Source organism: Catharus ustulatus, chromosome 6 (genome assembly GCF_009819885.2).
Source record: "Catharus ustulatus isolate bCatUst1 chromosome 6, bCatUst1.pri.v2, whole genome shotgun sequence".
In the NCBI taxonomy this organism is placed as follows: domain Eukaryota; kingdom Metazoa; phylum Chordata; class Aves; order Passeriformes; family Turdidae; genus Catharus; species Catharus ustulatus.
Window position 1 is genome coordinate 1946004 of NC_046226.1, and position 27910 is coordinate 1973913.

The 27910-nt window shown below is 44.0% G+C and overlaps 2 protein-coding genes across 2 annotated transcripts in view; both read right to left on the reverse strand.

Annotated features, from left to right (window-relative positions):
* Nucleotides 1-1702: 1702 nt before the first annotated feature.
* On the reverse strand, nucleotides 1703-5871 carry VCPKMT (valosin containing protein lysine methyltransferase). Its single transcript, XM_033061874.1, has 6 exons — nucleotides 5555-5871; nucleotides 5325-5435; nucleotides 4824-4896; nucleotides 3784-3903; nucleotides 2780-2884; nucleotides 1703-2245 (listed from the first exon to the last, which is right to left on the reverse strand). The coding sequence occupies exons 1-6, from the start codon at nucleotides 5869-5871 to the stop codon at nucleotides 2231-2233; spliced, it is 741 nt and encodes a 246-aa protein (XP_032917765.1). The 3' UTR covers nucleotides 1703-2230.
* A 1799-nt stretch (nucleotides 5872-7670) lies between these two features.
* Nucleotides 7671-27910, reverse strand: part of SOS2 (SOS Ras/Rho guanine nucleotide exchange factor 2) — a 50261-nt gene continuing 30021 nt past the window's right edge. Inside the window, exons 11-23 of the mRNA XM_033062875.1 lie at nucleotides 25203-25284; nucleotides 23483-23605; nucleotides 20220-20323; nucleotides 18765-18984; nucleotides 16888-17007; nucleotides 16463-16625; nucleotides 15874-15991; nucleotides 15608-15780; nucleotides 15253-15369; nucleotides 12771-13032; nucleotides 11024-11065; nucleotides 10065-10174; nucleotides 7671-9459 (exon numbers count right to left, since the gene is read on the reverse strand). Coding sequence (XP_032918766.1) covers nucleotides 8950-9459; nucleotides 10065-10174; nucleotides 11024-11065; nucleotides 12771-13032; nucleotides 15253-15369; nucleotides 15608-15780; nucleotides 15874-15991; nucleotides 16463-16625; nucleotides 16888-17007; nucleotides 18765-18984; nucleotides 20220-20323; nucleotides 23483-23605; nucleotides 25203-25284 — 2144 coding nt within the window. The 3' untranslated portion in view covers nucleotides 7671-8949. The remainder of the gene's footprint in view (nucleotides 9460-10064; nucleotides 10175-11023; nucleotides 11066-12770; nucleotides 13033-15252; nucleotides 15370-15607; nucleotides 15781-15873; nucleotides 15992-16462; nucleotides 16626-16887; nucleotides 17008-18764; nucleotides 18985-20219; nucleotides 20324-23482; nucleotides 23606-25202; nucleotides 25285-27910) is intronic.

Below are 27910 nucleotides of genomic sequence, written 5' to 3' on the forward strand. Positions count from 1 at the left end.
CTCCAGCACTGAGCAGCCCAGCAAAGCCCCAGAGGCACCAGGGGATGGTGGCACTGCCACTGCTGTCACCAGAGGGACCCTCCAGGCCTGACCCAGCACAGGAGAAAATCACGTGTGACCTCTGCACCCACAGCCCACACAGCTTCCCATGGCTTGGGCTGGTGTTGAAACCATGCCAGAAAATTATCCACAATTTCAGCATGATTTTAGGCAAACGTTTCAAACTCCCAAATGTCTCTGCCTGTGACACCAAACTGCTCCCACAGCAGCAGCACAGGGAGGTTTCTGCTCTCTTGTAAGGACACAACCAGATCTCAGCAAGGTGAGGCACAGGGTGGGTACCCAGCTGGGATGGGGAGGATTTGGGGCTGCTGGTTCCCACCACAGCCAGCCTGGAGGCAGAGCCCAGGGATGAGCTCTTACATGGACAGATTTGGGCTGGCATGGCAGGAGGGATGGCCAAGGATAGGGAATCTCCAGATCACCTGCTGGGCCAGAGCCAGCAGAGCCTGTCACAGCCAGACTTCTCCAAAGAGCCCTTGTGTTTAATGGAAGTGGCACCAAAACACTCTAAGGAATCAGGACAAACCCAACTGGGACAAACAGGCCAGGTGAGAGAACAGAGAGGTGGCAAGAAGCAGGATCACCACCTCCCTCACATCCCATTTTCCATGAGGGCTCCTCTCCTAGCTCAGAGCAGACAGCCACCAGCTTCTCCACACATGGTAGAGCTGAGCCCCAGTAGGATCCCATCCCCCTTCCCAAAAAGCAGCTGTTTCACGTGGTGGCTGTGGGGACAGGCAGCCCCTCCCTGCTGCCCTGGTTAGCAGTGGTTTCCTCCCCACAGCTGCAGAGCAGCAGCAGCAGCAGTTGGGTTTTACATCCCCCTTGCTGGGTGGTGACAGGACCACGAGATCCCTGTCACCCAGGGACAGTGACAACCTGAGCAATGCAGGCCCAAAGCTGAGGGCACAGGGAAGAAAAAGCACAACTTCCTCCCTTTTTCTTCTGAAGAAGAGATCCGAGCTCTGTGCAAAAGGAAGTGCTGATACCACATGTCCTGTAGATAAAAGTTCTTCCATCAGCTCCAAACCCCTGGGAAAGGCTGTTCCCCTCTGCACCACTCCTATCACCGAGCCAGTGTCCCAGTGTGACACCATCCCTTTGTGCTTTGGGACATCATCCCCTCCACTGCTGGGATTTGGGGATCTTTTCCTCATTTTCCTGCAACAAGAGCTCCTACCCAGGAAGCTGGGTTGGTGTAAACATTCCAGTAAATCCCTTCCTGCAGGCCTCTGGGTAATTAAGGAGCTTTTTTCATAACAAGGTAACAAATAACACGTGTGGTTTGACAAATTAGGTTCTCGCGTTCGCTAATCGCCGCCGCGGCGCTCGGCAAGCCAGGACAGTGTTTTAGGATGTGGGAAGTTTGTAAGGAATTCTTACTAGGGATAAAGGGAGGCACAAAAAAAACCTCCTGGGAGCCTGCAGACAAAGCTCTTCCCAATCCAGCAGATTTTTAGAGAAAACTAAGCCACAGTAACTCGTGCCTCTGTCACAGACCCAACCTGCACAGCTGCAAAGTGAGAATTCCTGCAAATGCTCCAAGAGGCAGAAACAGCCACAAGGAATCTGCTCACCAGAATAACCTGAAGGTGTCAAACTTAAACACTGTGGATCTTTAACAGCAGGAAAGCACGGGTGAAAACAGAAGGCAGAACAATTTTTATCTGTGCAGCAACCACAACAGCCCCAGTTCCTGGAATGCACCTCCCAGAGGGAACGACCCTCCCAGGTGCTCAGGGAATGTCACAGGAACCACAGGATGAATGAACAACCCACCAGCACTGAAACCCGTGTCCCGTGCCAAAGTTTTATTGAGTCGAGCCGCTCGCAGAGTTTTTCCCTCTGGGAGGTTCCAGCGCGGTGCCCTCGGCTCGGCAGCGCCGCTCGCTCAGCAGAGGCAGCGGCACCGCCCCCAGCGCTGCTCCCGCTCCATCCCGGCTCCATCCCGGCTCCATCCCCGCTCCATCCCCGCTCGGCACACACGGCCAGCCCACAGCTGCGCTGCCGGAAGGCTCTGTCAGACACCTCGGCTGCTCAGTCCGCCAGCGAGAAGCTGTTCGGTGCAGATGAGTCACAGCCACACCGCAGACAATCCCTCTGTGGTGTTATCCCATCCTCTCTTCTCCACGGTTCTGCCAGGGGATAGATCCTGTGCTCAAAGATCTCACGACGGGGAATTCTGTCGAGAGATTGTCACAAAGATCACAGATTTTTTTTTTTTAAGTGGCCTGGTTTTGTTCAAGAGCTGTGTCAGCACAATATGCAAAATATTTTCTTAACACTTCATCAGTTAAACCCAAAATGATGAAAGCAATCCTGGCAGCTGCTGAGCATTTCATTTTCATTACTTTTCTGCCTCCAAACTCCAGTTTGGAGATCCCATCACACCAGCACATGGAAGCAGGAGAAGTGTGAAGCTCCAAGGCAGTGCTGAAGAGGAAGGCTGGCACCTGGAGCACAAAGTTTGGGAACAAAGCAGCTCCTTTGTACAGCAGGGATTAGGGATTTTTAGGGCTGTGGTTCCACAGGGTCCCTCATTTCAGAGTCACGCTGGAGCTCCACCTCTGGAATGCTCACACTGTGCCAAGGGAACAGCAGCTCTGGGAATTCTATGCCAGTGCTATGAACCATTCCAGGTGTCCCTGCCCATGGCAGGGGGAGCAATGAGATGAGCTTTAAGAACCCAGAGCATCCTGGGGCTCTGTGCACCTACCGTGCCCTTCCTGTGGATGTTCACGATGTGGATGTCCGCGCTCCGATACTCCTCGTCGTGCCTGGCCAGGGGAATTCTTTCCAGCTCAAAGTCCTTCTGAAGCAGCTGTTCCACAAAGAACAGTTCCAACAAAGGCCTCCACAACCATTCCAGATATTCACCCTCATCTGAACTGCTCCAGCACTAACTCAAAGCTACAGACACCTGCAATACTCCAGAAAAATCTATTTAAGATTGTGATAAAACACTCCAGGAGGGATTTAAAGTGTGGATGTGGCACTTGGGGTAGTGGTGACCTTGGCAGCACTTGGGGGATGGTTGGACTTGATGATCTCAGAGGACTTTTCCAACCTAAATGATTCTGTGAATCCCTGAAATGCTAAGTGAAACCACAGCACCTGCCTGTCTATCAAACTTCAACTGAAAGGGAGGAGAGAAAAAAAAAAAAACAGACTAGAATTCCCCAGCATCAGCTCTGGGACATGCTCAGATTGCCTGGGCTGAACCTGGCAAGGAAGGAAATAAATCACAAAAAAAACCAACATCTGTTGTGTTTATTTGTGGGAGCAGCACCTCAGCAAAGCTGAGCACAGCCCTCCTCACTGCCAGGGCCCCACAGGGGTGTGAGGCACTAATTATCAAACAGGTGCTTTGATTAACACCTACCAACCCCCTGCAATTCTCACCTTTTTTTGAATATTATATTTATTACATATAATCCTTCACAAGAGCTGCTTCTCAACAGCCACCAGAGGTGCAGAGTGAAACCTGCACTGACCAGCACCCCCACAAGTGTTCCCTGTGTTGCTTTTCCTCACCTGCACATAACATACAGCTGGAATATTCAATTAAAACATCTATTAATGGGCTTTCATTAGAAAAAATGAATTTTTTCAGAAGCACCTCTATCACTCAGGAGTTCTGAGTTCCTGAGGAAAACTTTGTATTTTCCCTCTGCTTTCAATGGAGCAGCCCAAAAGAAAATGTGCTTCCAAACCACTTACTTCAAAGTATTTTCTCTCAATTTCAGGGTTCTTCCCCATCGTCCTCTGTTCATAGCAGCACAGGACACAAGTGTCAGGGCCTGTCAGGTCCTTCAGGGTCTTCAGCAAGGGTTCCAAGGACTGCCCAAAAAAGGTCAAACATTTCAAGTTCATTTTACTGGTTACAACACCCTCTAGCTAAAGTCTTCACCCAAGAGAGAACCTCCCAGTTTTGCTTTTCCATTTTTAGTATTTTAACTGGGAGAAGAAGAGCATGGGGGGAAAGCTGGGAAGCAGAGGGAAAAGGGGGAGCCACAGGAGAAGAGTTTCCCAGACTGACCAAGAAAACTGAAGTGGAATCCAAGCCAGAACATCCCACACTGCTGAGTGGGCACTTCCTTGAGGCACACAACAATGACTATTCCTCAGTGTGGCTCAAAAGTGAGAGTTTTCTCAATTATTCCTGGAGGATGGCTCAGATCCAGACCACAATGGAGGGAAATGGGACCTGCAGGCAGGGACTTGGTGCCAGGGGCTGCTAAAGCCATTGGAAGGGCACTGGGACATGGGGTTTTTTCAGGTTATTTCCCTTCTCCTGCAGCTTCCCTCAGCTCTCCCTGCACATCCTACAGAGCTCCAGCTGAGGATGAGGCAGACTACACCAACCACTCATCTCTAGCAGGATTTCTCATCTTGCCTTCCTAAGGAAAGTGTGAGGAAAACCCAAACAGCAGATGTAGCACTTTTAAATTTAATTTACCAATGATTTAAACAGTTCACATTTTGCTTCACCATTCCCAATGTTAAAAAAAAAAAAAGGGAGAGGGAGGCACAATTCAATTTGGGGTTTTTAGCATAAAAATAGTCTCTGATTCTATGTCAAATGCTGTGACATCTATTAAAAATTCCTTTTCCAGTGTTGTTCTATGTATTCCTATAAATCACAGGGACCATGACATGAGCACAATATTTCTCTGAACACTTCTCATACTAAACACACTGATCCCACCCCCTCTTCCCAGGAAACCTTTCTGTAGGGGCTTAGGAAAATCCTCATTTACCTCCTCATAGTAAATGCAATCAGCCATGAGTATATAATCGGGGGGAGGCTGAAATTCTGTTACATCTTCACCCCTAAAAAGAACAAACAAGAAAAAAACAACAAAAAGCGAAAACAAGTTTTAGTAATAACATACTAAAGGACTGAGCATTAAGTTCTGTGTTCTCATATTAAGTTTGCCTCTCACAGCAGTGTTTTGGAGTTGTTTAGTAATTTAACAAAGCCAGGGAAGAATCACAGAATCCCAATGTGATTTGGGTTGGAAGGGACCATAAATCCCATCCCATCCATGACAGGGACACCTCCCATTGTCCCAGCCCCAATGTCCAGCCTGGCCTTGGACATTCCAGGGATCCAGGGGCAGCCACAGCTGCTCTGGCAATTCCAGCCCAGCCAGGAATTCCCAATTCCCAACATCCCATCTAAACTGAGTCTTTTCCAACCCGAACCCAGAATCCCCATCCAAGCAGAGCAGAGACATTAGATAAAGGCTCATACAAACCATTTCAGTACCTTGGCTCGGATGGACCCTGTGACCAGGTGCTTGTTATTCTCAATATTCACCAACAACAGCTCCTGCAGCTCCTCCAGGTCCGTGACCGTCACGTTGGCCCTGTAACACACAGGGAACAGGTTAGGGAATAACGCGAAGGCAGGGAAACACTGAGCACAGCAAACAGAGTTTGAAGGAATGGAAAGGGTCTGAGGGGACAGACAGGGTTCCCCGCTCACCCCAGCGTGGCTGCCATGATGCCGACGGCGCCGGTGCCCGCGCCCAGCTCCAGGACGCGGCGGCGGGCGAGGGGACAAGCGCCGGTCTCCAGGAACTTGGCGAGCACCAGCGCAGCGTCCCACACCACGCAGCCCACGCCGCCGGCCGCCCTCTGCTCCAGCCGCAGCGCCGGCCCGGCCCGCCGCTCCAGCTCCCTCACGAAACCCGCCATGGCCGCGGCTCTGAGGCGGCGCGGCCCCGCCTCAGCCCCCGCCCCGCCGGGACATGGCGGGAGCGCCGTGAGGGGACGGCGGGGGAGGATACGGGGTGCGGGCATGGAGGCTTCTCCAGACGGAATTATCCCAGGATTCTGCCTCGGAATGATTGCAGGATTCTGTCCCGGAACGGTTCCAGGATTCCGTCAGCCATGTCCGTGAGGGAGCGCGGAGCTCTCAGGACCCTCCCTCATCGCTCCATGCTGGGCCCTCCTGAAGTTTTGTTACAAAAGTTCTTAAACTTACAAAATTTAATAAACTTACAAAAGGTCTTAACGAACCTACAAAAAAGGCCTTGCTAAACTTAAAAAAGGTCTTAACCTACAAAAAAAGGCATTACTAAACTTACAAAACGTCTTAAAAAACCTACAAAAAAGGTCTTAACAAACCTACAAAAACGGTCTTAATAACTTTAAAAATGGTCTTAACAAACCTACAAAAAATGGTCTTAACAAACCTACAAAAAATGGTCTTAATAACTTTAAAAAAGATCTTAATGAACCTACAAAAATCGGTGTTAATAACTTTACAAAAGGTCTTAACGAACCTACAAAAAAAAGGTCTTAATAAACTTCCAAAAGGTTTTAATAAGCCTACAAAAGTCTTAGTAAGTCTGCAAAAAAGGTCTTAATGAACGTGCAAAAATGCTCTAATAAACTTTAAAAAGGTCTTCATAAATCTACTAAAAAGGTCTTCATGAAGCTGTGAAAAAGGTTTTAATAAAGCTACAGAAAAGATCTCAGCCTACAAAAAGGTCTTAATAAACTCACAGAAAAGGTTTTAATCAAGCAGCTGAACATGAGTTGTTTAGATTTTTTCCCGCCTTGGGTATGGGGAATAAAGTTTTTTTATTACTTTATTTCTTTATTTCTTTTAGACCAATGGGAGGCCTCTTGTCAGCAGATTCCCCTTGAGGTGAGGCTCATCTTCCTTGGGAAGTTTTCTGAGGGAATTGCGTTTCCCACACAAGCCAACTTCCAACCCAAACTTCACATTTTTCCCCCTCCAGCAGTTTTCTTGTTGTTTTTTTTTACCTACCCCTCTAATTATGAAGTAACTGAAATGTTATTTATTGCTCTCTTGAATCATGCTGGTGGGAATCCCACTGCCTTTGACCACTTTCCATGGCCACATTATATTTTACTGTGGAAAACTCAAAATGATTCTGGCATAAGCTCTTGTACAGGAAGGCATAAAGCTGACATCTGTATATTCTAAAATGTGGGAGAGAATTTTTTTCTTTTCAACAACACACCAAAGTCTGAAACAATATTATTCCTTGTTTAGCAATAGCTGCTGGTGAAGACTTCAAAAGAGTTAATGCAAAGAATCCACAAAAAATTGAACTTTTCCAAGTCATCCTCCATTTCCTACTTGCACTCCCAGTTTGTGCATATCAAATTTGTGACTTCTTGAAGCTTATTTTAGCAAAATGAAGCAGCTCTCCTATAAAAAGTGTGTTTTGCCCCTTGTGTGAATGGATTCCAACACTTTCTTTTTCCTCATGGAAGGAGCACAGAGGGGACAGGCTGTAGAAAAAGACAGTTCAAGAGACAGATGGAAAAATACATCTTCCCAGGAGAAAATCGTGGGGTTCTTCCAACTCAGGGTATCTCTAATTAACATCCCTCCTCAGCCATATCTCCTTTCCAAAAAGGAGAATTTTCCAAATGGAATGCCCAAGACAATGACAGCAGCTTAGGCAGACTGGAGTGATCTGGAAGTCTGGGATGGACCCAACTCTCACAGGCAGAAGGAAAGCCAAAGTGAGATCAGCAGCACGGAAAATTGGGGCATTTTGTATTGTCAAAAATGCAATTCCCAACCTTGTCCTTGCAAGGAACACGCACTTCTCAGACTCTTAAAAATTAAGACTGGGGTGATTTATTAATCTTGTTAAGAACTCTGATACAAAGCACAGTAAAAGGCCACAAACCAGTAAATAAAATGTGGCTTGTGAAGGCCACTTTATAAATGCTGCTACAGAACTACCAGTAAAACAGACTGACTCTCACACCAGTTCAAACACGGGGGTTCGACTGGCAAAGAAAAGTTCCATTCACTTATCAGTTTAAAAAGTTTAATAAAGCTTTAAGTGTTTGCTGGTTTAAATGCTACCAATTTCCAAAGTGGATTCACGAGTTAAGTGTAGATCTAAAGGAAGTTATTAGGTCTGGAAGGCAAGGCTGATCCAAGCCAGAGGAAATGCTGCTGGCCAGATCCAATCCCAGGAGTAGCAGACTGTGTTATAGGCCTCGAAGTCAACTTCAATTTATACATGTCATTAGCATATCTGTAAATATACAATATAAACAATTGTACAGGAGCATAGCTTTGTTCTCCACGACAGCAGACAAACTCTTTAGCTTAAGACACCTTTGCCTATGGAAACAAAAAAGGCACAACTGAACAGGATGCACGTGAAGTACTCGGGAGCCTCCCCGATATCCGAGCCGGGTACTCCTCCTTCATCCTTTCTCCACAGAACCAACACCAACCCAATCTTTTGGTATTTAGATTTCAGCCTAGTTTTTTTTCTTTGTCTTCAGCAGCAAATCAATGGCAATTAAGACATGGTATGAGAATATTCCAGAACAGGAGCTGTCACTCAGGAACCTCCAGCCTTACACCAAGGCTTGTGGCCAAGAGGTTTCAGATCTGTGACTCTATATCCTCGTGGTGTGTGATCATCCCATTGCTGGGTTTCCTTAATTAAAAAAAAAAAAGGCCACTAGTGCTCAAATTTGAAAACAATTCCACAGACGCACCTTTTTTTTTTTTTTTTTTTTTCTGGCTCAGTGCAATTAAATGATGTCAGTTTAAATTCACTTAGTGTAGTTTACAGTGCAAAAGGTCTATTGTGTGTCCTGGCAGAACGGTCGGCACTGAGGATGTGAACCAAGGCAATGTTGCTGCTCACCTGAGGGTAATGCTGTCCAACCACACGGGTTGGAATGTGTGTAGTCTGAATTTTTTCCAATTTAATTTTTTTTTTTTGATCAGCAGCACTTTAAGAGCGTAATTTGTGAAAATACTAAAATACACTGCCTTTTTTTTTTTTTCCTTTGAATAAATTAAAAAAAAAAAAAAGAGGAACTTTACAAATAGTATTCCAGTGTCAATGACTACTATGGCTAAGGTCATTGAGGAGTTTCTGCATTTTCTAGCAAAGACAGTCTGTGCAAAGGAGGGTGGGAGAGCTCCCTTTTGTAAGTCTTTGGTGGCAGTTTTGGTAGCTGAGGGCTGGAGTTGTGCCGGGGCGGCACGGGGGGCACGGGCGGCTGCGCCAGGTTGTTGTGGCTGGCGCTGAGGACGCAGCAGCGGCGCAGCACCCGCGGGGAGGGGGTGCTGGGAGGGGTGGCCGGAGAGCTGGGCCCGGAGCCGGCGTCCCGCAGCCACTCGGGGTCCCGGGGGAAGCGGCCCAGCGGCGGCGGCTGCAGGCTCAGCGGGCAGTTGATGAAGTGCTCGGGCGGCCGCAGCGGCACCGGGGGTGGGGTGTCGGGGACGGGGTCCCGGGGGGGTGGAGGAGGAGGGCTGTGCAGGGGCTGCTCCAGGGCTGTGGTGTAAGCAGGAACTCGAGGTTGGATCTTTGGAGGCGGTGGTTGCCGAGGTGGGATTGCTGGAGGGTCGTCGTCCGGCTTGGAATTGCCCTGCGGTGTCGTGGAGGAAAAGGACGTGTGAGAAATGGAGAGCACAGGATCCCAGAGTGGGTTGGGTTGGAAGGGACTTAAATCCCGTCCCATTCCTCTCTGTGCCATAGCAGGGACACTTTCAACTCTCTGTGTCCAACCTGGCCTTGGGCACTTCCAGGGGCAGCCACAGCTTCTCCTGGGCATGCTGTGCCAAGGCCTCCCCACCTTCACAGCCAAGAACTGCCAGTTCCCAACATCCCATCTAAACCTACTCTCCTTCAGTTTAAAGCCATTTCCCTTGTCCAGATGTTTGGATAAAGAGCAATCTTCAGACAGATGAGTTCTCCTGACCTCTGCTAGTGCTGCTGTAAGAAACAGCAGCTGGACCCTTGATGGGAACATGACCACTGTGTTCCTGAAATTCCTAGCAGAGTTTGGACACTGGGAGTCCAAAACTTGAAAAAGGGAAACTGGAGCTCTGGATCTCAAAGTATTCTAGACTGACAGAGCCCTGGTTTAGATCAATGGTTGAACTTGACAATCTTAAAAGCCTTTTCCAAGCTAAATGATTCTAGATATTCCCCAATTTGTCACCAAGGTTATTCAATCCAGGACAGCAATACCTTAGCATTGGAAGCATCCTGATCCATCTTTTTTCGTGGAGGAAGTGGAGGAGGGTTCTGAGGCTCATCACTCAGTTTAGGCAAGCTCCCCCAGGAGCTGAAGAAAGTCTCTGGAGAGGGAAAAGCAGATCTTTTACTCCTTGTGCAATATCTGAGGAACATATTCTGGAATGTCAAGCCAATCTCAAAGCAACTCAAATAAGATCTTTGTGCTCCAACAGCAACATGAACCAGGAACTTCAGCAGCATGAAATCCTTTAATTCATTCCTTTAATCAGATCAAGCCTCACTAAGTGTTCTCCTATGTCCAGTATCAAAGAAAGGCATCAACAGTCAGGTAATGCTGAGGGACAGGAAAATAAATCCAGGCAACTCCAAGTGAGATTTTACAGAGAGAGAAAAAAAATCCTTAAATTAAGAAGCAACACAATCTCTGACTTTTATTGGTGGTTTCTGTCACACCTTTGCTTTTCCCCTTAGGAGTGCACTGAGCTCTGTGTCTGCATCAGACCTGTGCTCTCCAGCTGGAAATTAAATTAATCATATTTTTAAAAAGTATATGGAGTAAATAAAAAGCATAGCTGAAAACACGGGTGAATGCAGGATATCCCTCACAGGTGTGGTACAAAAACTGTCTCTTCCTTCCCAGCAACACAGCACTTATTTTCACTAGGAAATTATCAAGTTGCTTTATTTGTAGCTTTAGTCAAACAGAACAATCATCAAGGACATTCAAAACAGAAGGAAAATCATGTGAGAGCCTGGAGATAAAACCCAACCCAAACTAAACCAGCAGTTTAAGTTTTAGGCTTTACATTCTCTACTGGACCTGTGATCTAAAAGGAACCTTTCTGAATGCAGCCCCATTGTCATGCCAGATTTCAGATTTTTATCCCCACTGAGCTCTCCTGAACCCAGGGAAGGCAGAGTTAAATATTTAACAGAGTTCCAACACTCACTCGACTGAGGCAGGTTCACAGGAGCGAAGATGCTGTTGTTACCTGGGAAATAAAAAAATCCATTAAACAATTTCCAGACAGAACCACTGCACTGCAGCACACCACAAAAGCCTGAATAACCTGAGAGATCAGAAAAACCCCCAAGTTTATCTACTGCAAACGTGAATGAAAATTTCCTGTATAAAACATTCCCAAACTGGAGAACTTAAGCCATGCTGGGAATTAATTTAATTACAGTAATGTCACAATTATAAGCTGCACCTGATTATAAGCCACACATTACAATGCAGGATGTGACCAAAGGTATCTGTTCTGTCACCATCTGTTGAGGGTGGGGCAGTGATCCTGCTCCCCATGGGAGATATTCTGCTAATGGGCATCCATTGAAACCAGCTGGGGCAGTGTTCTTTATCTCCATGGGATATCTCCTGTTCATGGCCATGGTTTATAAACCAGCTGGGGCAGTGTTCTTTATCTCCATGGGATATCTCCTGTTCATGGCCATGGTTTATAAACCAGCTGGGACAGTGTTCTTTATCTCCATGGGATATCTCCTGTTCATGGCCATGGTTTATAAACCAGCTGGGGCAGTGTTCTTTATCTCATGGGATATCTCCTGTTCATGGCCATGGTTTATAAACCAGCTGGGGCAGTGTTCTTTATCTCATGGGATATCTCCTGTTCATGGCCATGGTTTATAAACCAGCTGGGGCAGTGTTCTTTATCTCATGGGATATCTCCTGTTAATGGCCATGGTTTATAAACCAGCTGGGGCAGTGTTCTTTATCTCCATGGGATATCTCCTGTTCATGGCCATGGTTTATAAACCAGCTGGGGCAGTGTTCTTTATCTCCATGGGATATCTCCTGTTCATGGCCATGGTTTATAAACCAGCTGGGACAGTGTTCTTTATCTCCATGGGATATCTCCTGTTCATGGCCATGGTTTATAAACCAGCTGGGGCAGTGTTCTTTATCTTTTCACAACCCATCCTTCCTCCAGCCAGTCATTTTCTGCTCATGGCCATTGAGTCCCACTGTGGCACTGATAAAATTACTGCATCCCATTGGGAGTTGCTCCAGCCAGGGGGAAGAGCCCAACATTTCTTACCAAGATAAAAACAGAGGTTTTGGGACACTAAGGGAGCCCCTTTCTCCACTGGACTCCAGAGGAAAACCGGATTTCTCCACATCCCCACTGGAGCTCCGGAGGGAAACTGCACCTTGTACAGGAGCACTGCTCCAGCTGAGCCACATCTGTCACTGCAGGAGGATGCAGCCACCATGGGATGGGACTGCTGCCAACACCCTGCCTGACGGGTGTCAGGTTGTACTCTGACTGTGTCAGGGTTTGGGGTTTGTTCTTTGTAGTGCTGTATTTCTATTTTAATTTCCCTAGTAAAGAACTGTTATTCCTAATTCCCATATCTTTGCCTGAGAGCCCCTTGATTTCAAAATTATAATAATTTGGAGGGAGGGGGTTTACATTCTCCATTTCAAAGAGAAGCTCCTGCCTTTCTCAGCAGACACCTGTCCTCCAAACTAAAACAGCAACTTTTCATTCTTTGTCCACATATAAGCCACACCTGATTATAAGCCGCACTTTGGGTTCAGACCAAAATTTTAGTCAAAATAGTGCGGCTTATAATTGTGAAATGATTTATTTATTTCTTTTAAAGGCTGGTCTACACCCCCAATACATTTGGGAAGCCTGAGGGACAGCAGTAACGATTATTAAACATGTGTACCATAAGAGCTGTTGAGATCAATGTCCAAGAACACGCTGAACTCGGAGGACGCCGACACCGGCGGCGTTGAGGGCGTGTTGGGAGAGGTTGGAGCCGACACCGCGGCCTCGTGCTCGGACTCGGTGATCCTGCTGAAGCTGATCTTGCTGGGCTCCTTCTCCAGGGGCAGGGGGTGGCTCCTCAGGGTGCCAGAGGTGGAGCCGTGCCTGCCCGTGTTGGGTCTGATCCCGGGGGATTTCAGGGGATACGTTGTTTTCCTGGGCTGGAGACAGGGGAGCTGTGTTAGCACTGCAGCATTCCCAACGCTGCAATGTTCCCAGCACTGCAAAGTTCCCAAAACTGTGAAGTTCCCAACACTGCAATGTTCTACACTGCAAATTTCCCAACACTGCAAATTTCCCAACACTGCAATGTTCCCAACATTGCAAAGTTGTACACTGCAGCATTCCCCAACACTGCTGCATTCCCAACACTGCTGCCATTCCACACTGCAATGTTTCCAACACTGCTGCCATTCCACACTGCAGCATTCCCAACTGCAATATTCCCAACTGCAACATTCCACAATGCAAGATTCCAAAAACTGCAATGTTCCCAAACACTTGCAGCATTCCCAACACTGCTGCCATTCCACACTGCAGCATTCCCAATACTCCTGCCATTCCACACTGCAACACTCCCAACACTGCTGCCATTCCACACTGCAGCATTCCCAAACACTGCAACATCCCCCACTGCAACATTCCCAACACTGCTGCCATTTTACATTGCAGCATTCCCAACACTGCAGCATTCCCAATACTCCTGCCATTCCACACTGCAACACTCCCAACACTGCTGCCATTCTACACTGCAGCATTCCCAACACTGCTGCCATTCCCAAATGTAACATTCCCAATACTCCTGCCCCTCTGCAGCATTCCCAACACTGCTGCCATTCCCAAATGCAGCATTCCCAACACTGCTGCCATTCCCAAATGCAGCATTCCCAACACTGCTGCCATTCCCAAATGCAGCATTCCCAACACTGCTGCCATTCCCCTCTGCAGCATTCCCAAGGCTCTGTGAGGAATTTTTAAAGTATTTCTCAAAGCACTTTTTCAAAGAGCTGTCCCAGGGGTACAAGTGATGTGAGGTGCAGCATTATTTACACAGCAGGACTTTGCTGGGAAGTTGTGGATGCAGCTGAAGAAATCCTTTTTTTCCCCCCACAAGTATGAGGAATGAAGAGTCCAGGTTCTGCTGCCAATCAGGACAAAACATTGGAAAAAACAAGTCACAGCCTTGGGAAACAGAAATTTCCTCCAAGTGCCCCTCAGAGCTGCACCACAGAAACAGCAAACCTACAGAGGGTCACCTCCACACTCCCAGGACCAAGAACACATTTGGAAATGTGTTGTCCATGTCCAGTTTTACCCAGGACAAAATTCCTACACTCAGGTCACTGTGTGGACAAACCCAGGCTGGTCAGGCTTGGGTGTAACCCAGCACAGATTAAACTGAGCCTTGCAAAGTGAATTATGTCCCCATCTTCCATTGGTGTCCAGCTCACTACAGCACCCACAACTGGATTTTCCTGAAATTCCAGTAAAATTCTCTCTTTGGAAATCATGAGCTGTAAAGAATTCCTGCCCAGCTGACTGGACTCCTATTTTTAGAAAAGATTTTAATGAAATTACTGTAAGAAGCATTTTTGCAACAGCAATTTCTGGCGTTTTCTTGCCACATTTGTAACAACATCTTACTCATTCCTCCATCAAGAGATGGCAAAAATGATTTACAGCTCTCCCAAAAAATTAGACATGGCTCCAGTTCCTCAGGCAATTACACCATATAAAAAACAAGTGCTCTAAATTGCAATTTTCCTTCTAAAAAAGAATTCTGAGCTTCAGGAGCTGGGATTTTTTAAACCTCAAATTGCTATTCCTTTAAAATGAACTGCATTTTCTTCAGCAAAAAAGGGTTGCACCTGGTAAAGTCTGCAGTTTTTGCAATAATATCAAATATTTAGACAAAAGAAAAAAATAAATTATCATAAAGAGAACTGAATATATTATGTATAAAAGTAATATTTTAATTAGAATTAAGACTTGACATTGTGAAATGAAAATTATTACTCTGTATTGTATCATATGGTAAGAAATACAAATTTAGCACAAATATTTCAGGTTTTGGGGGGAAAATTGTGAGTTTTAAAACAAGACAAAGGTAATATATTTTAGTAGTGACAAACACCAGCAGTAGAAGTATTTTTAAATCAAGTTTAGTTGGAAAATCAGCTCATGATAAGGAATTCTGAAGAAAACATATCTGGCTTATTGAGGCAAGTATTATTTCCATCATTTTCATAGTGGTCAGTGAATTTGAGCTATTTAATTTTAATTCAATAATCCAAGAATTGGACTCCAAGATCCCTGTGCTTCCCTTCCAGCTCAGGTTATTTATTATTGTGTGATTCCATGACATTTCACAAAAAACTCACAAATCGAGGTGGCTGCTTGCAGTTCCGAGGTTCAATCTCCAAGGACTTGTTGAACAGATAATCTGTAAACTCCTTCTCTGGTATCTTCCCCATGGGATTGAGATTTTCAAAGAATTTCTGAATGAAACAAACATCAATAATATTAAAAAAATAGAGAAAATTTAAATGAAATACTCATAACTCAGTGATATAAAATCTTATTTTTTGCCACTTTTGGTTTCTCTTTTGTGTGGGTTTTTCTTGGCTACAAGAACTGCTCCCCCCTGTTTTGATAACCACTATTTATGTAAAATTAGAAGATTATTTGGCATTTTCCCCCCTCTCCAATCCCCAGAGATGTTTCATGGCTGCTCACCCTGATTTCTGGCTCGACCCGTAAGCAGTAGGGCTGGTTTTGATACTGCTGAATTTCTCCTGTAATTTCAGCCACTTTTCTCCTCTTACTGAAGTTAATTAATTCTTTCCCTTGTCTTTTAAGGAAGTCAGGATTCCCTTCTTCTGTCTTCAAGATATTTGTTAGGTAAATTCCTGATTAAAAAAAAAAAGCAGTTTTTAACCATCCATCTGCAGCAAACTCAAATTCAGAGTGACACCACACAAAAAAAATTTGATGTCACTTACCAAAAAAAGGCACACAGGGGGGATTGATTGACTTGAGCTTAGCTAAATACTTCTTAAAATGATCTTGGCTTAATTCTACTGCTTCATCCAAAACTCTTTTTTTCCTTTCTTGGAGTGCCTGAGTTGTCAAAAAAAAAAAAAGAAAAAAAAAAAAATAGGAATAGAAATCTTCTCAACAGCGTGGTTAACAAATACAAGGCAATTCCCTGGCTCTCTGAGCAAAATTTGGGAATTGAAATGAAGGTTTCAAGGAAACTTTTGTGTCTGGATTACAGCACCCAACAATTCAGTCATGTGGATCCATGATTGAAATTACTGAAATTTCAGTCTGGAGATTAGTGAAGACAGATTATTATTTTAACTTTAAAGTTATAAAATTTGGTCTTTAATAAAAATTGAACACTTTCTTTTGACTTCAAGGCCTTGTGCTGCCTTTCAGAGCCACACAAAGCTCAAACCATTTTATTCACATTCTTCTTTTTCTGTTTCACTCCAGGGAGGCTTTGCTGCCAACAATGAATTTCAGAACTGTGTGTGTGACCCAGGTGTGAATTCTGATTTAATTCCCTTTTCCATGCCCTAAACTCACCTCAAATGTGTGATCCAGCCTGTACACTGAGACAGAGTTCACAGCACTGACAATCTCCAGAACACCATTGAAATTATTGAGGTCTTGGAAAACCTGCAGGATTTCTATGATCCTGCTCAGCACAGCCACTCGCTCCTCAAAGTTCTCTGTTTCCACAATGCACCTGATCAAAAATTGGGATTTGAGAAACACTGAGAAATAAAACCTGACACTTTGTGAGTTATTAAATCAATTTTTTTTTTCCATGAAAACCCATCCAGCATGCAGATTTTGGCTCTCTCTCCAGAATCTCAAGTACAAATTTATGTAATCACATCTCACATATGTTCCAGTTGGAAAGTCAAGGGAGGATTTGGCAGAAGCAAAGCAGCAAACCCTGAGCAAATGCAGGGTAAAAGTGATCACTGCCACTGCACTGCACTCACTTTTCAAACCACAGAGTGAGATTTGTAGTGTGCCGAATCATTTTCAGGAGGTTTGGGGAGTTCATTTCCTTATCTTCCTTCGTCCACACACTGCCAACGAGTTCAGAAGGCTGCACAGCCCTGGGGATGACAAAACGGGGCAAAACACTCAGTGCAAATAAAAATTGTAATTTCTGGGCTTGCATTAAAAGATTATTTCTCCCTTTAACCACGACCTGATATTTCACAAATCCAGTCCCACCCAATCTCTTATAAAACACAACTTTTTGATCAGTGCTTGAATACAGAAGGAAATACATTTTTATCTTAATTGAAGCTGGATCATTTTGAAGAAGCATTTTCAGATAAGAAAATTACAAAAGGAGTGAGTTTAATTTTCTGAAAGGGCAAGAAAACAACTTTGAAAGAGTTGAAAATGGAAAACAGGAAGGTGAAACACTTGCAGCAACTGGCTGGTTTCAACCTCCTGTCACTGAGGCAAGAATGGGATTTTATAATTTGAATTTTGTATTCTGTTAGGGTGACTTTATGATGTTTGTATCCTCAATCACCCGTTCTGTTGGTGTTGAATATTGAGTTTTGCAGCTTTAAGACTGGTTCCAGGAGTGAAGGGGGAGAGAAGAAATTTGGTTTCCTCCAAATTTGCCCTAAACCATGACAGACTCCTGAATTATTCTCCTGTTGTCACAAATCTGCCATGGAGGTAAAACCTCTTTTTTCCACTCCTTTGCACATTTTAACACTGAGCACACAGCACAGAAACCTCTCCCTACCAACTCTGGAAGCCACAGGGCATTTGTGATTGATTGTTTGAATGAGGAATTTTTTTGGGGGGATGAAAAATTTACCCTAAACCACGGCAGACTCCTGAATTACCCTCCAGTTGTCACAAATCTGCCATGGAGCTAAAACCCTTTTTTTCCACTCCTTTGCAGAGCACACAGCACAGAAACCTCTCCCATCAACTCTGGAAGCCGCAGGATATTTTTGATCGATTGTGTGAATGAGGAACTTTTTTTTGGGGGGATAAAAAATTTACCCTAAACCATGACAGACTCCTGAATTATTCTCCTGTTGTCACATATTGTCACATATCTGCCATGGAGCTAAAACCTCTTTTTTCCACTCCTTTGCACATTTTAACACTGAGCACACAGCACAGAAACCTCTCCCTATCAACTCTGGAAGCCGCAGGGCATTTTTGATCGATTGTGTGAACAAGGAACTTTTTTTGGGGGTAAAAAATTTACCCTAAACCATGGCAGACTCCTGAATTATTCTGCTGTCACAAATCTGCCATGGAGGTAAAACCTCTTTTTTCCACTCCTTTGCACATTTTAACACTGAGCACACAGCACAAAAACCTCTCCCTATCAACTCAGGAACCTGCAGGGCATTTTTGATCGATTGTGTGAATAAGGAATTTTTTTTTTGGGGGGGTAAAATATTTACCCTTAACCATGACAGACTCTTGAATTACCCTCCCTGCATTTCTGTTGTCACAAATCTGCCATGGAATTAAAATCTTTTTCCACATCTTTGCCCATTTTAACACTGAACACACAGCACAGAAACCTCTCCCATCAACTCTGGAAGCCACAGGGCATTTGTGATCGATTGTTTGAATGAGGAATTTTTTTGGGGGATGAAAAATTTACCCTAAACCATGGCAGACTCCTGAATTACCCTCCAGTTGTCACAAATCTGCCATGGAGCTAAAACCCTTTTTTTCCACTCCTTTGCAGAGCACACAGCACAGAAACCTCTCCCTATCAACTCTGGAAGCCGCAGGATATTTTTGATCGATTCTGTGAACGAGGAACATTATTTTTTTGGGGTGAAATAACAAAAGAGCAAGGAGTGAGAGCTCAGCCTGCCTGTACAGGTCGGACTCGAGCAGGGTGAGCTGCCGGGCGATCTCGATGGGGTGCAGGGTCATCAGCTCCAGCGCCTCGCTGTGCCCCACGCGCCACAGGTGCCACTCCAGGGGCGGGGGGGGGCTCTCAAAGGTGATGTTGTGGCTGACCCCATCTGCCTGGGCTTTCTTCCTCTTGATGATTTTAGCAATGGACTCCACCCACTTCTTCATGGATTTTCCTGTAGAAGAGAAATGGTTAAAATCAAGCGAACAAACCCCACAGGAGGGTTTTTTAATGCTGGTGTGAGTTGAGTTTTAAACTGACACATGGGAGGGTTAAACTACAAGTCCAGGAGAAGGGAAAAGTGCATTAATCTTGTTACAAGGGTTGGTTTTCAATAAATTCAGGTTCTTTCAGAAATGTCAATGTTACAGAGCAATCTCTGGGGAGAGTTAGTAAATAAATGTGTGTGGGAACTGGAGCTCAGGCTGGAGGACTTTGGGTGAGGATGGAGCCACAGGACAGGGGGAAATGGATTCAAATTATCAGAGGGCAGGGATGGATGGGATGTTGGGAATTGGGAATTCCTGGCTGTGGATCCCTGGCAGTGTCCAAGGCCAGGGACAGCCTGGGACAGTGGGAGGTGTCCCTGCCCACGGCAGGATGGGCTTTGAGCTCCCTTCAAACCATTCTGGGAATCCATGATTTTAAAGGACTTCTGGTAATTTAATGAAATCAACTCCCCCAAAATTTGAATGCACACTCAGAATTCTACATTTCTGCATGTAAATGAACCAGGTTTGTATTTTTCTATTTTTTTTTCTTATGGGTTTTTGCACCTGAATCAGCTGACAAATAAACACATGTGAAACCAGTTCTATTTAACCACTTCCTCTTACAGTTTTGGTGTGCAAAAAAATGAGACTGTGTCCAGGGTCTTTAAATTGTCTCAGAATTATGCTGCCCAGTGTAAGGCCTGGCACTCTGAAAATGAAAATGAATTGCCAGGATAAGGATTAAACATGCCAACAACTGCTGCCCTCCACAGAGGCTGCCAAAAAATCTGGTTCATAAAGAAGAGACACCAAATGGGCCCAGTATCCTCTTCTAAAAGGATAAAATGATTTTCAGTTGGAATTTTACATAAATGGGAAAAATCAGGATGGAAAAAAATTCAGTAAGCAAAAGGGAAGGAATTCTCTATGGAGAAGGTGACTCTGAATTACAGAGTCAGCCAAGGATGACCATACTGTCCAGAAGGAAATAAATTTGAAGTATTATTACCCTGATGCTTGAAATCATTTTTAGGAGCTGTTCAGGCTCCAGGCCAAAGCTTCCTCATATAAAGGGGAGCCTCATAAACAGCTCAATTAAAGGCATTAAAATTACTCATGTGTGCCAAGGTATTCTCAGGCCTAAAAGCCATCAGGAAGAGACTGGGAAGTTGTGGGAACAGGACCCCCCTTACTGCACCTCTGACACTGGAAATGAAGGTCTCCAGCCTCTCCAGCAGCTCCAGATCCCTCTCAAAATCATAAAAATGGTGCTCGACCCAGTGGCGGAAAACATTCAATATTCTGAGGAAAGAGGAAAAAATATTAAGTTTTTTTTAAGGATTTCCATGGATTATCCCATAAAAATGAACCACAATCCTACAAAACTCAATTTGCAGCTTCGTGTAGTTGGTGACTCTCCAAATACACATGGACAAAGGAGCAGAGCAAAGACTGAGCTTGGCAGGTGTTTAAAACCTAATTTATAGCTTTTAAAGAATAGTTTTAGCATAAATATAGCTTGGTGCTGTTTTAAAATCTAATATAAAAAATGCCAGTGTTGAGATAGTTTCAGAAGAGGGAGAAACTTAGCAAAATCAGATAAACTGGTATTTCTAATTTTCCTTGCAATTTCCTTTTTTTTCTCTTGGTGTGTTTTGTTTTTAAATGAAAAAGCTAATTAGGATCTCCCAGTTGTTAAGAAGGAATTTTGTCATTCTTTCTTTTCTAACATACACAAATTTCAGCTTCAAAGTTCTTGTTACTGCCTTACTTAAACAACTTTTAATGACCCAAAAGGCCTGATTAGATCCAGCACATCCTTTAAGGATAACACTAAATTTCCTTTTGAGTTTTCTCTACTCCTTCCTAGACAAATCATTAATAAATCAGTTTTTAAAAGTGAATTCCAGCTGCTTTTCAGCCTTCAGCACTCAGGATAAATCAGAATAAAAAACTGGTTTGTCTCTTCTTCAGGTAAACAAGCTGAGACAACTTTAATACTTTGATGTATCCAGGTGCAATTTATCACCTGAGCAAAAATCAGCCCTACCCTGAGGACAAAGGAAGGACATCCACATGGACACATGGAAAACTCCTTAACTCTCCTCCTCCCAGTGTGCAAGAGAAAAAATAAGGTTTCTCCCATAAAATAAGTGCTGCCCAAACAGATCATTCAGGCTGCAAATCAATGACACCTTCAAGAGGCAAAGTTCTGATCCAGCTTTCCTGTAACAGGATTTTATCTAACCCATTTCTGCCCTTGAGATCCCGTGGTGAGAACACTGGGAAAGCCTGGATCTGCATTTCCAGCTGAGCACCTCCTTGTTCCCATCACCTCCCAGGCATTTATTTGTGCCCAAGCCCTTCCCATGCCTGGCCACTGCATCCACAGCATTTTCTGGAAGATGGAGAGTGAAGGAAGCAGGGAAGGAAGGGATAAACCTTCAATTCTCCACCTTTTCCCCAAATTCCAGTCTCTGAAGCAGAAGTCAGTGCTTTTAACAACACTGGAATGCACAAGGTGCTGAGTTTATCCACCCAACAGCTCCAACTCACTCATTCTCAGCTGTAAGACAGCTTCAAGCTCCTGGAATTACACAGTATGGATCAGAAACAGCTCCCAGAAAACAGCAAAAGCAGGGAAAGCACGAGCTGAGAGGCAGCTCTCCCAGGAACTGATAACTGTGGCGACTGCTGGTCCTGCTGAAGCCACAGGAGCTGATAAAGTGGGAACACCAAGGGCCTGAGCAGCTGCCCAAGGCCAGCAGCACACAGGAGTACCAAGGTTACACTGGGATTGTGTGACTTGGATCATGCTCAAGAAGGTGGTGACAGCTCTGAAACTACAGGGTTAGCTACATATTTATCTTTTTTAATCTTTAATATATATATACACACAGGTGTCTGATAAAAATGGGACCCCTGAGTGACTTTCTGAGCACCTTGGAGGTACTGGCATGTCAGTGTGAGCCTTTGAGTCAGCTGCTGCTGCTCCAACAGGAATGTGTGGGAGCAGAGTAACTGAGTGTTCTGTGTAATTAGTAGTATTAACTACTATTAGTAGAATTAATATTGATAGTAATATTAATGTGCCCATTAATAGGAACATCTTGATGTTACTCATCAGTGTAATGAATAGAAGTTGCTGAAGCAAACACTGGTTGTGATCTGTGTCTCCTCCTGTCTGGATCCCCAATCAGGACAACAATTACTCTCATTCATGCTAGAAATGCTTAATTGTTCCCCAAATTAGCTTGGTCAGCAAGACCTTGAAGATTCCCTGCAGCCCACTGCAATGTGCAGCACAGACAAGACTCTCCCTGTCTGTGAGCAAACACATCCACAGGGCTGGGAAAGGGAGTGAAACACCAGCAGGGCTGGAAAACTGGGAACAGAGGAATTATCTTCACAGGGCCTGGGAACAAGGAATGCATTGAGAGCGTGGCCAGCCCTGCTCTGAGCTGCACATCCCGCAGCCACAGGCGCCTGTGGGTGGGGAGCCCAGCTGGGCCAGCTCCAGCAGCCACTGCCACCAATCAGGGGACACCACTGGGGACACTGAGCTGCTGGCAGGCATGGCTAAAGTCCCCAGCAGAGATTAGTGTGTGCAGGAGCTGAGTGCAATCAGTGCCCTGCTGGCTGGCAGTGCCAGGGCAGGGCTGAGGGCACAAAGACAGAGGGCACAAAGACAGAGGGCACAAAGACAGAGGGCACAAAGACAGAGGGCACAGACACACAGGGCAAAGAAACACGCAGGGCACAGACACACAGGGTAGACACAGGGCACACACACACACCCAGGGCACACATACACACAGGGCACACACACACACACACAGGTTACACAGAGGTTACACAGAGGTTACACACAGAGGTTACACACAGGTTACACACACACCTGAGCTGCACAGGCTGCACGTATTCCTTGCGGAAGCATTTGAGGTTGGCGTTGATGGCACACACACACACAGGGCACACACACACACACAGAGGTTACACACAGACACACACACACACACACACACACACACACAGAGGTTACACACAGACACACACAGACACACACACACACACAGGTTACACACACTCACACACACACCTGAGCTGCACAGGCTGCACGTATTCCTTGCGGAAGCGTTTGAGGTCGGCGCTGATGGCACACACACACACAGGGCACACACACAGGGCACACACACACACACAGGTTACACACAGACACACACACACAGAGGTTACACACAGGTTACACACAGGTTACACAGAGGTTACACAGAGGTTACACACACAGCTGAGCTGCACGGGCTGCACGTATTCCTTGCGGAAGCGTTTGAGGTCGGCATTGATGGCACACACACACACACACATACACAGAGGTTACACACACAGACACACAGAGCACACACAGGTCACACACAGGTCACACACAGGTCACACACAGGTCACACACACACACACACACACCTGAGCTGCACGGGCTGCACGTATTCCTTGCGGAAGCGTTTGAGGTCGGCGCTGATGGGCTGCTCGCCCTTCTCGATGGCCAGCCTGTCTGCCTCTGTGGGCTCGGGCTCAGGGATCTCAAACCTGGGCAAAACACAAACACACAAATCACAAACCCTCTCTGCAGAAGCTGCACTTTGCATGTAACAGCAGTGGGAGTTTTGCACCACTTCATTACTGCTTTGTCTCAGTCTTTTCTGCCTTCACTCGGAGCCAGGATTAAAAAACACACAAAGAAATGGATTTTCTTGTGTTTGGGCTTGGTTGTTTATTAAATCTTATCTCAAGTACAGAAAGTTCAGCAGCACTTCTAACCACCTGCTAGAAAAATGAAGATCCAGCTGCTACAAGGTCTCTCAAAGCTAAACAGCCCAACAGGGAATTAACACCTCTATTATTTATACTTCAAACTCAATAACCAAACTCCCATGACCCTCAGTGTGACACTGACTGACCAACCACAAACTGCTGCCTGAAACCATGAACAAGAAGGAAGAAGAAGACAGCAAAACAGGCACCACACAAAATCCTCCATTTTGTCCCATACCTATCACTATATTTATTATAAGACCCTCAAATTTAAAACCCTTCCCCATGTGAAATCACACACTTCTATTTAACTGCACACCTCTGATTTTAACTCCATCACCCAAATTTGGAGCCTTCCCCAAGGCTCAGGTCACAGCAGTGTTCTCCTGGGGTCAGTGCCTGACAGCACAGAAAGCTCAAACCCCCCCAGGTTTGTGGGATCCAACATTTACAGAAATGTGTTTATATAAATTCAGTGTGAGGAGAATCAGGTGCTCCTCTGCCATCCAGTTTGCCTGGAATTGCCTCCTCCCAGCTCCACACCCTGCTAATTCACTGCTCCTCTGCTCATCACACCATGTCTAGACTGGGATAGAAGCTTTTTAAGGATCTGCTGGCTTGATTAAGGGAAGATTAGATGAGAGCTTAAGAGCAGCTTTAACATACAGCATTAAAATGCTGTTTACCTTAAATCTGTGCCATCAAACAAAGTGCCTGGAACATTCCTGTCCTTATTTCCATTGAGATTTGGGTGCACTCAGCTCTCTCATGAGCCAGTTTAGCAGTTCCCAACACCTCCCACAGCCCAGGCACAGCAGGTGCTGCAGCTCAGAAACCTCATTCAGGTTTCTCATTTAAACTGGGAAAAGGAAGCTTGCACTGAAAACCTGGGTCATTGTTTTAAAGTTACTGGTTTACAAACTTCACTAAAACATTGAAAGTTGACACTGGGATCCTGAGCAGGAAAAGGAGCTGTTGGAAACTCTGATCTTTGTGGGTCCCTTCCAATTTGGGATGTTCTGTGATTCTGAACACACAAAACTCATCAGGAACTGGACTGACAGGACAAGGGGAAAGGATTCACACTGAGAGAGAGAAGAGTTAGATGGGATTTGAGGAAAAAAATTCCTGGTTGTGAGGGTGGGGAGGCCCTGGAATAAAATCCCCAGAGAAGCTGTGACTGCTCCATCCCTGGGAGTGCCCAAGGCCAGGCTGGACATGGCTTGGAGCAGCCTGGGACAGTGGGAGGTGTCCCTGCCATGGCAGGGCTGGCACTGGATGCATTTTAAGGTCTTTTCCCAAACCATTCTGGGATTGTGATCTCTGATTCTAAAGCTCTTTTATGCCTTCAGAAAGGAGGATCACTCCTTACCTTTCTATCAGCAAACTCAGCAGCTCCTGGGGCTTGCAGAAGGAGCGGTAGGTGGTCAGGAAAGTCCGAACGAAATTAGGATCTGCAAGGAGGGAATAAGAAAATTATGGCAGTGATTTTTATCCAGATATAAAATACAAAGATAAAGTTTAATGTGCAGAAAAGACACTGAGGGTGTAAGGCAAGCACTGCATTTGAAAAACACCAGAAATGGCAGTGCTGGGAAATTTTCACTCAGTTCTGTGGGGCATTTCCCTGAAAAATCCTGACCTGCACATGCAATTTTCTCTTAAAATCTCTGTGTCAGCTGCACTGCTGGGGAAGTGGAACACAAACTGCACACCAGTGCCACCAGTAACAAAACTACACCCCAGTCCCACCAGCAGCAGTTCCCCTGGCATCCCAGAACTGAGCCAAGTTTTTCCTCACATCAGCACTTCCTGAGCTCCTTCACCTCTGTGCCTGCAGTGAAAAGCTGAAAAATGCTGATTTTTATTTTATCCACTGCACCTCAGACTCTTCACAGAGCAGCAGCAGAATGTAATAAATATAAAAAATACAGTAAATATAATAAACAGAATCTTCAATTTTCTTCTCCCCAGCTCTGTGCTTTGGCCATGATGAAACATGGAAACAAATTTGGGTTTTTTTAGGGGATGAAAGGTTTGCATGCCCAAAATCTTCTCCCAGCTTTGCCTGCAAAGCCAGGTGATTTAATAACATATTTTTACTCCCTGTATATCTTATTTTACATTTCCTTACAAGCAGAAAAAAGCCCAGCAAGCTAAAGATAAAAGGATTAACTTCCTCACTCTAGGGGTTTAGATTTGTGATTTTTAATATACTTATTTTTTGTTGTGAGGAAGGATTAGGAGGAAATGTAAGGCAGGTTTAAAACTTAAAGGGTGTAAAGAAAACTTTTATTAATAATATAGAGGAATAAAAAATGTAGAATAAAACTTTTAGACTACTTTTTAAAAAAATAATAATACACAGAAATATTTTAGTTATCAACTTAAGAATAATTTTAACTTAGTATTAACTTATAATTATTTTTATTATTATTAATTTATTTTATTATTATTAATTTATACTTAATTTTAACTTATTATTTTAACAGATTTCTGTTCTGTGCTCACAAGGCTGGGAGACAGCCAAGTGTCAGACTCTGCTGAGAAATCTCAATTCCAATTTGGAATGACAATTCACAATTTTACTGTTGTCAATTTTCAATCACAATTCAATTCCAATTCACAATTTTACTGTTGTGAATTTTCAATTAAATTTTGAATGACAATTCACAATTTTACTATTGTCAATTTTCAATTCCAATTCACAATTTTACTGCTGTCAATTTTCAATTCCAATTCAATTCCAACTCACAATATGACTGTTTTCAATTTTCAATTCCAATTTACAATTTGACTGTTGCCAATTTTCAATTCCAATTTTGAATGGCAATTCACAATTTGACTGTTGTAAATATTCAATTACAATTTTGAATGATAAATCACAATTTGACTGTTGTAAATATTCAATTACAATTTTGCATGACAACTCACAATTTTACTGTTGTGAATTTTCAATTCCAATTTTGAATGAAAATTCACAATTTGACTGCTGTCAATTTTCAATTCCAATTCACAATTTGACTGTTGCCAATTTTCCATTCCAATTTTGAATGACAATTCACAATGTGACTGTTGTCAATTTTCAATCCCAACTCACAATTTTACTGCTGTGAATTTTCAATTAAAATTTTGCATGATAATTCACAATTTTACTGTTGTCAATTTTCAATTCCAATTCACAATTTTACTGTTGTAAATTTTCAACTCCAATTTTGAATGACAACTGACAATTTTACTGCTGTCAATTTTCAATTCCAGTTCAATTCCAACTCACAATTTTACTGTTGTGAATTTTCAATTCCAATTCAATTCCAACTCACAATTTGACTGCTGTCAATTTTCAATTCTAATTTCGAATGACACCTCACAATTTCACTGTTGCCAATTTTCAATTCCAATTTTGAATGACAACTCACAATTTGACTGTTGTAATTTTTCAATTCCAATTCTCAATTTTACTGCTGTCAATTTTCAATTCCAATTCAATTCCAACTCACAATTTTACTGTTGTCAATTTTCAATTCCAATTCACAGTTTTACTGCTGTCAATTTTCAATTCCAATTTTGAATGACAATTCACAATTTTACTGTTGTAAATTCTCAGTTCCAATTCAATTACAATTTTGAATGACACTTTTGAATGACACTTCACAATTTTACTGTTGTCAATTTTCAATTCCAATTCAATCCCAATTCACAATTTTACTGTTGTAAGTTTTCAGTTCCAATTCAATTCCAATTTTGAATGACACCTCACAATTTTACTGTTGTAAATTTTCAATTCCAATTCAATTCCAATTTTGAATGACAAATCACAATGTTACTGTTGTGAATTTTCAATTCCAATTCAATTCCAATTCAGAATTTCACTGTTGTAAGTTTTCAGTTCCAATTCAATTCCAATTTTGAATGACAACTCACAATTTTACTGTTGTGAATTTTCAATTCCAATTCAATTCCAATTCAGAATTTCACTGTTGTAAATTTTCAATTCCAATTCAATTCCAATTCAGAATTTCACTGTTGTAAATTTTCAATTCCAATTCAATTCCAATTTTGAATGACAATTCACAATTT